This window comes from Clarias gariepinus, chromosome 21 (assembly GCF_024256425.1).
Source record: "Clarias gariepinus isolate MV-2021 ecotype Netherlands chromosome 21, CGAR_prim_01v2, whole genome shotgun sequence".
Classification (NCBI taxonomy): Eukaryota; Metazoa; Chordata; class Actinopteri; order Siluriformes; family Clariidae; genus Clarias; species Clarias gariepinus.
In genome coordinates, this window is record NC_071120.1 from 11,561,718 (window position 1) to 11,572,224 (window position 10,507).

At 37.1% G+C, this 10,507-nt stretch overlaps 1 protein-coding gene across 1 annotated transcript; it reads left to right on the plus strand.

The window, feature by feature from the left end:
* Window positions 1–3,627: 3,627 nt before the first annotated feature.
* mat2ab (methionine adenosyltransferase II, alpha b) lies at window positions 3,628–9,870 on the plus strand. Its single transcript, XM_053480429.1, has 9 exons — window positions 3,628–3,841; window positions 4,327–4,404; window positions 4,500–4,622; window positions 6,960–7,072; window positions 7,370–7,513; window positions 7,602–7,820; window positions 7,936–8,118; window positions 8,411–8,544; window positions 9,619–9,870. The coding sequence occupies exons 1-9, from the start codon at window positions 3,751–3,753 to the stop codon at window positions 9,719–9,721; spliced, it is 1,188 nt and encodes a 395-aa protein (XP_053336404.1). The 5' UTR covers window positions 3,628–3,750; the 3' UTR covers window positions 9,722–9,870.
* Window positions 9,871–10,507: the final 637 nt, after the last annotated feature.

Here is a 10,507-nt window from a genome sequence, read left to right on the forward strand (position 1 = left end):
TTCTGTTAAACAGAGTATATCAAACTCCTGAGTTAATTTCATTAACTATAACTGCTTTAGATGTGAGAGATCTAATATTTAACAGTCCTAGCTTCAGATCAGAGGTGCCGGCTGTGCATTCAGTCTGATCCAAGTTAGTGGTCTTTATGTTAATTAAATTACTAAAACAGACTTTCTGAGTCTTTCTAAATTTGTTTTTAGCTCGGGGAACAGACACAGTCTCAATACAGTGAACCTTGAGTGACGACTCTATGCAGCTAGTAGAAGGTTGGTTTAGCCTGTCTGTCTGCTCCCTGGCCTGGGCTCTGGATTGTCACCGATTAACTAGGCCTCTTCTGAGACTATGAGCTATACTGCAAGAAATGAGAGCAGCACCTTCCCGAGTGGGATGGACACCGTCCCGCCCTAACAGGCCAGCTTTGCCCTCAAAGGTCTTCCAATTATCAATGAAGCCCACGTTGTTTTCGGAGCACCACCTGGACATCCAGCAGTTCAGCGACCATAACCTGCTGTAAGTTATGTCACCACGTCTCATTGGGATGGGACCAGAGCATACTACTCCATTGGACATCGCCTTCGCTAATTTAAACACCTCTATAAAGTTATTTTTGCTAACCTCTGACTGACGAAGGCGTATATCGTGAATGAACAGAAACAAAATCATAAATAAGAAAGATAATAATAAAAAAAAAAAGTAAATTTAGCTGCAAAGCAACCTCCACACGTGGAGGACAAAAACTTTGTTGTGTCGATGTTTCAGTTTTGTGTTGAAGACGTAGCATCGAAAACAATAGGCACCAAAATAAAGCAAAGCAGCACAAACAGAAAACAAAATAAACAAACCAGCCCACAGCAGCAGCACAAGCAAAGCAACAGAACTGCAGCAAAAGGCAAAACTAAAAAAACCCAATAAAAACACAAAACAATGCAGAGACAAAACGAAACTAAAACAAAACACAGGGAGAAAACAAAACACTAAGCTAAAGCAAAACACTAGGCTAAAGTAAAACACACACTGAAAAAAACCACTAGAGCAAAAACTACGCTAAAGCAAAACATTCCACTGAAGCAAAACAGTCCACTGAAGCAAAACAGCATTGCTAATGTGGGAAAAACACCGATCAATTTACCTAGAATAGAATAAAGTAAAAATATATGGCACATACCTGTGTGGCAGGCACCAAGGAATTAAATTACACCTATCACGCGATGGAGACCACATCTATCTAAAGGTAAGTATAATGGACGCCTACGAGCTGCTTGTCTGTTCCCCTTGGATATAATAAAGTTCCTAAAGAAGCTGGCTTCCCAAAGGAGATCGCGAGTAAGATAGATAATAGATAATTAGATATTAGATAATAACCTTCACGTGTACAAGTAATCAAACGTACAGCATACCAAACGAACCTCTCGCACGCGGCAGCAAACTTCTGGAAGCATGACTTTGGGGGGGGGGGGTTTAGGGTTACACCCTTTTATACTTCCCCAAACTACAATTAATGATCCGTATCTGGTGCATAACCGGAAATCCGGATGGAAGTGCATACTCTCTCTCACCACATTGTGAACATCATTAAAAATTCGAAAAAGATATTTGTAGACTTAATATCTGACTTTAGTTTCAAATTTGAGGATCTGCTCTTTGTTATTCATGGCCATTGTACGCAGTGGCGGATTGGCCATCTGGAGCACCGGGAGGTTTCCCAGGGGAACGCTGGCCAATGTGGGCCGACCCAATCAGTAGGCAAGTATATAAGAAAATTACGTAAACCATAATATTGCATCTTTTTTCTAAGCATATGGATGAGTGCGTCGATTGCACGGGCCCCGCTGACAAAGAGCGTGTGTTTTATGTTACCGCTCATGCGAATGTATTGCCCTCCCTTAATATTAATTAGTTTGGTCTATTCCATTCGTGTTCTGAAACACGCCCACCCACCCCTCCCGGACCCATTCACTTTAAATTTACGGAGGAATAGATATTGATCCTTTCTCGATACAGCGAATTTCTCTGAGTAAATTAATAACAATTTTTATGAATGAAAAGGAGGAAGAAGAAAAGTTGGAGAGAAAAGTTACGTAAAAATAAGAAAAAGTTATATTAGTCCAAGTTTCTTTAGTACTTGGACTAATCCCTCCCCCAAAAAAACAAACAAACAAAAAAAACTGTCCCCAGTTGTGTTTGATTATGACACTTAGTCATTAACCTAGTTAACCCAGTGTAAGTATCTACCCAGTGATATAAACTTTAAAGCACTTTTTCTAAGTCGCTCTGGAAGTGCCTAAATGTAAATGTAAAAATCTTTAGAGGTAAATGCTGTGAACCGCTTCAAATGAACAGATTTTGCCTGTGACTGGTCAGGGACAGCGAGGCTGGATCCAGCAGCCCACCACATTTCTCCTCATAATACATTGGCTCATTAAAGTGGAGGTTAATTTTTAAACTACTTACTAGTATAAAAATATAACACAATACAAAAATGTAAAAAAGAAAGTAAGTATCACTGAATATATATTGGGCCATATTTGTAAAACAAGGAAACAAAGGAAAGAACATCAAGACAAACACCATATAAATCTATATATAAAGACAATATATTCTGTGACCAGTAGCACCAGTCTTACAGAGACCCAGAAGGCTTACAAACAGTTTGACAGCAAAATGAGACATTTTGGCAGTATTGTGATTTATTTATTTATTTATTTATTTATTTATTTCAAAAGATGCAAAATGCATAATTTACAGGCTGGTAGAAAATATTCTCTGCATGGACTCTTATTGAGTCACAGGTGTGTTAAAAAGCATTCATCATTTAAAGTTATTTATATTTCATATCAGTGTAAAGTTCGTATGATTTTGAAAGTGCTATAACTCCACCTGGCACAGTTTCATTCCAGTGGAACAATCTGACCACATGTGCAGTGCCATGAAAAAGTATTTGCCCCTTTCTGATATTTTTTTTCTTTGCATATTTGTCACATTTGTATGGGTGGAATTTCACCTAAACATGGAAAAGATAAGGAAAAGACAAATTGGCTTTTTTGTTTGTGAGATATCATGAACATTCTGCAGGGGGTATCATCTTGATGCAGTGTAAGATATACCACTCATCAGTGTAAGCTGTAAGTGCAGCAGGTCAGTGATTCCTGCTGCTCCTTCAAGTTCTACATTAATGTACTGTACATTTATACAAAATAACCTGCTTTAATTCGTTTTGCAACTACACAGACATTTACTTGAAAACTATTTCCTAATCAGATAATGCAAAAGCAAAGACATACATGTCTTCACAAGTACAGTTATTTATTCAAGCAATGTAGTTTTTTTTATAAGATTTTATTTTACTTTTGCCACTGTACTGTTGTTTCTATTAAAAGTGTGTTATATTAAAAAATAAAGGGGCGCCATCTTTAAACTCATGGCTAAATACGGAAAGTTGTTCCGAGTATTTATGTCGGTTGTGTTAAATGAGACGCGTGCTAATATTCTTGTAGCCACTAGGAGTCACTAGCGTGCACCATGAGGAAAAAGAAATTATCACGTTCTTAACACACGTGATTTCTTCGTGGCGCCATTTCTCCAAGTACTAGGCCGTTGGCAGGCGGGGCTTATAGGCCGGGCCCGTGACGTCAGATACCGGGGTAAAAGCTTGCGGTAGGAACACGCGGGGTCGCACTGTTCCAGGGGCATCGCGGTGATCTTCTAAAGCACAAACCGTTTCCACAGCGAGAAACGTTGGATTCCAGAACATGAACGGGGAAATAAACGGTTTTTACAACGGCTTTATCGATGAAGACTGCTTCTTATTCACCTCTGAGTCGGTGGGAGAGGGCCATCCGGGTAATTCCCGCTCACAGCAGTACGAAGCCGCGCGAGACACGCACGTGGGGCTGCGGCTCAGGAGCCTTGCGCTTTACAGCTAGATAGTTAGCATGTAGCTAAGCGGCTTTTCTTAAATTTACATTTAATCGTAAAGGTTTTAACTATTGTGTGTGTTAATTTACTGTTAGTATTAGCGTTGGTGAATGTTTTCGTGTTGAGGACAAACTCGAGAGTAAATAGGTTATATTTGCGCGGTGTTATATATTTACCAGCTGTGAGAACACACACTGGATATTTATTACACAAAGATTTTATTAATAAAATTAACACACGGTCAAATATTAAGAATAACCAAATATTTTATTTATATATGGTATATAATGAACACTAGGCCTAACTAATTAATAGTTCAATTTAAATCCTTTCCTGTTGAACTCTTAAAAATCCTTTATTAACACACCCACATTGCATTATTTTTATTTATTCTGTTTTATATTTAACAGATAAGATCTGTGACCAGATCAGTGATGCTGTTCTTGATGCCCATCTCAAGCAGGACCCAGATGCCAAAGTAGCTTGTGGTAAATAAATGCTATTAACACAGAAACCGTCAATTGTCATCGTTGGATTGTCTTTTCTAAAAATCTAGTCGTACATTGTATTTTCTTTTTCACAGAAACTGTAGCCAAGACTGGAATGATCCTGCTTGCAGGAGAAGTGACATCCCGTGCCACCGTGGATTACCAGAAGATTGTTAGGGACACCGTCAGACACATCGGCTATGACGACTCCTCAAAAGGTTTGTGTGTCAGCAGTAAAGTGATGATGATCCAACCAACCCGATATTATTTATTTAGCTTCTGTAATTACTATTGCTGGTCAGTATCACAGTGCGTCTTAGGTCTATTGGACGCAAGACAGGACTTCAACCTGAATGTAACATCATTCGATCACAAGGAACCGTGCACAAATACACTCTTATTCTTATATATATTCATTAATAAAACTTTTTGTCTTTTTTGTGCCTTATAACACTGTTGTAACACTGCAGGTACTGCATTATTTTGCTTATATGCTTTACAACTCTGTAGTAAAAAAAAAAAAACCTTTAGGAAGATCTTAAGATTTTATTACTGGGTTACAAGTCACACCAAGATACACAACTGCATATTTGTTATAATAAATCATGGTATAATGTAAAATTAACACTGTTATATATTCTTGATGAAACATAATCTAAAACCAAGACAAAAAAAGTGGTAGAAGTCAAATATAACTGTTATTTAAAACTAATTAGTAGGGCTGCAACTAACGATTATTTTGATAATCGATTAGTTGGCCGATTATGTTTTCGATTAATCGGATAAAACCTAACCGCTTCTTAAATTTGATATTTTGCTTATAACTATTAAAAAAAACATAAATTAGGGTATTATTTATGTATAAAAATAAACTTTTAAAAATGCAAAAGCCACATATAGAGTTTAATAATCTTTACTTTTGACATTTTAAACCTTAAATGAAATGTAGTATATAATATATACAGTTTATTTTTATATATATATATATATATATATATATATATATATATATATATACACACACACTATATATATATATATATATATATATATATATATATATAGTTTAAAAAATACACTGATATATTAAGTTGATAAGATATAAACAGCTAAAATAATGTAATTTTGTATAATAAAATGATGTATGCATAGGTAAAACCACAGTAAATTACAAGTTAACTTTGTAGTGGACTATAAAAAAACTGTAGAAATGCAAAAAGCTAATAGTCACAAATATACTGGTATTTGCGTTTGCTGAAAACCACAACAATCACTAAATGTAATATTCTACTGTTATTTGCACCGTGTAATTTAAGATTAGTTAAATTAGCGCCATTTAACTAATCATTATTGCTCATGAGGTGATGCTATGCGCAATGTGATGCTAGCGAGTAGCACGTGAACAGATCTAGCGCGACTGTCCCGAAGTTAGCGAACAGTTTTTAAATAAGCACTTAAACTATACAACTTTTACACAATGAAGAGATACAGTTTTTACCGACCCTGCTGACGTTTCGCCATCCGCAACTTTTTAAGTGTTCGTGCATGACATGCCATGAAAGCTCGGTCTTGCATAGCGTGCAGGTTACCGTCTTCTTAGAGGCGTTTAATGTGAACTGCTATCAAACCTTGGAGGACTCGGGGCGCGCGCTTTTTCCTGCAGAGGCTCCTGTAACCTCCATTGCGCGAGCGGCGGTGTATTTGTGCATCTTGTGGTCGCGCGCCTCAGTGACGTGAGCAGCCCAACTAATCGATAACGGCATTCGTTGACAACGAATTTCATTATCGATAATTATCGATTTTATCGATTAGTTGTTGCAGTCCTACTAATTAGTTTAAATAATAACACCAAGAATGTGTGTGTTGCTGTGAGCTGAAAAAAAGGAGAGTTTAACAGTGTAAAAGAGGCAAAGAAAACATGCGGAGAGCTAAAAATCCAGCAATAGAATTTAACTTAAGAAGTTTCATTGAGGAGAACTGGAGCTAAAAACCCAACTCACAGCAACACACAACCAGTAATTATCGATTATTATTGATTTTATTTGATGACATCGATCAATAATTGTACCCGTAGTGATGTTAATTATGTTTCCCATAATATCATATCAGAGTAATGAAGATTTCTTTTAACAACCAGCAAGCAAATTGTATATAAATTGACCAAATTATTAAAGTTTTTTTAACACCTTAAACTCAGGCCTCATCAGTGTATCCAGACTTTGATTCCTTACTCTTGCAGCTAAGACTTTTTCAAATAGTTTCAGTGTGAATCTAATATGCTTTAGGGTAAATAATAAACAGTTTACAGCCTATTGGTGTGTAATATTATGTGTTCAAATTTCATTTAAGATGAGTTTTGTCATTTAAAGATTAGTCTTTTTATTTGTGACCAAATTTTAAACTTTATTATATAAGACACTGCTAATAAGATATACCTTTATTTATATCTTTATAATACACTAATATATATTTTTAAACTGTCTTTATCTTTTTGCTTGTTAACTTCAGGTCATGTAATGCTATTCATTAAATGTCTTTATTCTCTGTACTTTTAGGTTTTGATTATAAGACCTGCAATGTGCTAGTGGCTTTGGAGCAGCAGTCGCCAGACATTGCCCAGGGAGTACACTTGGACCGTAATGAAGAGGACATTGGCGCAGGGGACCAGGTTGGTTGATGGATATGGATGGATCCCAAGCACTAGATCATTTTAACAGGTTGCATGACTCTTAAATTTCACAAGTACAGCATGGCAAAAGAACAGTCTCTATAATTAAATATTTAAGGGCTTAAAAGGTGAGACCTTGCTTTATTATAACAGATTTGCTCTTAATTTTAGTTTTTCCAAGTTCATGTTGGGGACAAAATGTCCTTTGGCAATTTCAGTTCATCCAGCTGTTAGCTTGTGAGGACCAGCACATAACGATAACACCTTCATGTCCTTTTGTACTGTGCTCTTTTTCAGGGTCTGATGTTTGGCTATGCCACAGATGAAACAGAAGAGTGCATGCCTCTTACCATCATGCTGGCCCATAAGCTTAATGCCAAAATGGCTGAACTGCGTCGCAATGGTGTTCTATCCTGGCTTCGACCGGATTCCAAAACCCAGGTGAGTGCACCTCGAACCTCGGGTTACAAGAACTTACAGTTTTTTTGATACTGAAATTGTAACATTGATCCTTAAATTTTTTTTTCAGGTGACAGTGCAGTATAGACAGGACCATGGTGCCATGCTGCCGGTGCGTGTGCACACTATAGTGATCTCAGTACAGCATGATGAGGACGTTTGCCTGGACGAAATGCGTGATGCATTGAAAGAAAAGGTGGTTAAAGCGGTGGTGCCGTGTGTTTATCTGGATGATGACACCATTTACCACCTACAGCCGAGTGGTCGTTTTGTCATCGGGGGCCCTCAGGTGATGATTTGCATTGTGAAAGTTTATCCACACCTTAGATTTTTTGACCATCTAAAGTTTAATATAGAAAACAAAAGGTAGAAATTAAATACTTTCCCTCTGGCTGTGTCGACAGGGTGATGCAGGATTAACAGGTCGTAAAATTATTGTCGACACTTACGGAGGCTGGGGTGCCCACGGTGGAGGTGCCTTTTCGGGAAAAGATTACACTAAAGTCGACCGTTCTGCTGCCTACGCTGCCCGATGGGTAGCCAAGTCTCTGGTTAAAGCTGAATTATGCAGACGTGTACTTGTACAGGTGAGGAAACTCATTCTTGTTTATGTAAGTAAGAGGCAACAAGGACAACAATGTGACATAAAAGAAGTTGCTGGGTTCTGTATACAGCAGTACATCACATTATATACATGTAGGGCAACAGCAATGGCCAGGAATGTCAGTAAAGTGACAAATGCAGCATAATGCCAAAATGCATAGGATGATATTAGTAATAAATGAGTGATAATGATTAATTCACTTTTTAATTATGACAAAAATACTGTAGTATTTTGAGTGCTTGTTGTAAACTATTTTTGCTTGTGATATTTTCCAGGTGTCGTACGCAATTGGAGTGGCTCATCCACTGTCCATCTCTATTTTCCACTATGGCACTTCAAAGAAGAGTGAGAGGGAACTGCTGGAGATTGTAAAGAAGAACTTTGACCTTCGTCCAGGAGTCATTGTTAGGTAAAGAAATGCATTGTATGATTCATTCTCCATCCACACAAGCTATGGAATGGTTTAATGGCTCTACAGTCAAAGACCTTTCAAATTCAGCCCTTCTGGCTTTCGGATTTAAATGTACAAAAGGGCATTTGTTGTGTTAATCACTGTTGATGGTGTTTTAATGTTTCTACAGTGTTTAAGCTTTTGATATGCTAACATCTACATCAGGGATTCCCAACCATTTTGGGTAACAAGCCAAAGTACATTATGAACATAAATATGTGTAACCGAGAGTTAATGAAAAAACAATGGAACTTTCCTTACAACAATCCGCTAAGAGACGTTGTAAGAAAATAAACCATGCCACATACAGATGAGTTTAGTTGATATCTTTGCCATGTGAAATGTGCTTGCCTTTGCACAAGCAATACACAGTCCTACACACTCACCTGTGGAATCTAGTGAATCCACAGCCACTAGACAGCACAGTATAATCAACTTGAGCTTAATACAAACTATCAATCATTGTTGTTGACTGTGACATAACTGGTACACAAAACTGAATCTTAAGTAGGTTTAAAGGTAAGGTTTTTAAAATTAAAACACTAACTGTATGAGTACTCAACAGTGGTCTAGGGTAGTGCCCAGGTATGCAATTTAAGACAATGTAGTGGTCCTAAGGTTGGGATATTTGTCCATTTTGTCCACTGGAATTTGGTTGGAAACCAATGATCACATCAAAATAAAATCTGGACTAATGGTGAATTGTCAACTTTGTGAAAGAAATGTGGTTTTAAAAAAATAAATACCTGATTGAAGTACAGTAGGTGCATCATAAAATCGGGAGTAGAAATCACAGCTTGAGCTCTGAAAGCAGTGTTATGATCTGGGGTTGCTTCAGTTGCTCAGGTTTCAACTCAGCATTGTCACATGGCGATAAAATGAAGTCAACTTGACGCTAATGATGTGTCCATTTCTGCTTGGCTGTTTTTAGTTTTAGTTTAATCTGGTCCTTAGCTATCTATGATCTGCATTTCAGGTTTAGTCTGTCATTCTTGTCTCTGCTAAACAACTGCTAAACCTTGTGTGTTTCAGGGACCTGCAGCTAAAGAAGCCCATTTACCAGAGGACAGCTGCATACGGCCACTTTGGTCGTGACTCATTCCCATGGGAAATTCCAAAAAAATTGCAGTACTAATTGCTGTCATTCCCCTCGATGCCTGCTGACGTAAACTACAGAGAAGTTTGCATGGCTCGGGAGAATGCAGATATATTCTTACATCTGTTTAAATTGTAATTAATAACCAATGATTATTTAAGCAAAGTCATAAGGCATCTTAAAAAGGAAAAATTTTATTTCCACAAACTGTTCAAGATTTGTCGTACTTTTTAAATTGCTTATAAAGACAGGATTGCATGCACAAAAACACAAGACATCACTAACAAGTTTTATTTGCTATTCTTGTGCATAAATACTTTCAATAATATAATGATAAATTGCAAGTACAGCTAATGATGTACCCTCCTTCAGTTAAATTGAACACTGCTGCAGCTTTTGTACAAGCAGTTATCCTAGTGGAAAAAGCCAAAAATCACCAAATAATCTTATCCTTGTGAGGCAAAACATCCAAAACTTAATCCACTTCCTTTCTTATTATTATCTTCTGATTTTATGCATTATTTGGCTATTCCTTAACTATTACTTGCAGGTACGGTAGCTTTTTCTGGAGGTCTGAAATATATCGAAAGTACTACGAAAAAACATGGTGCTAATGTAAAAGAAAAGCTGTATTCCCACTTTTGAGTTTTTGTTCCTGTGCTCTAGTGTGTTGCCTTTTTTTTTACCTTGTGAAAAATATGGCTAGTGTTTTACAGAGAAACTAGCTTTGTTTACATGCAGTCTCCCTCTACTGTCTTTGAGGTCTTTTATTTTATACTGTATATGACTCTTTCTGTGTATTTATGCCAACAATAAAATAGAGTT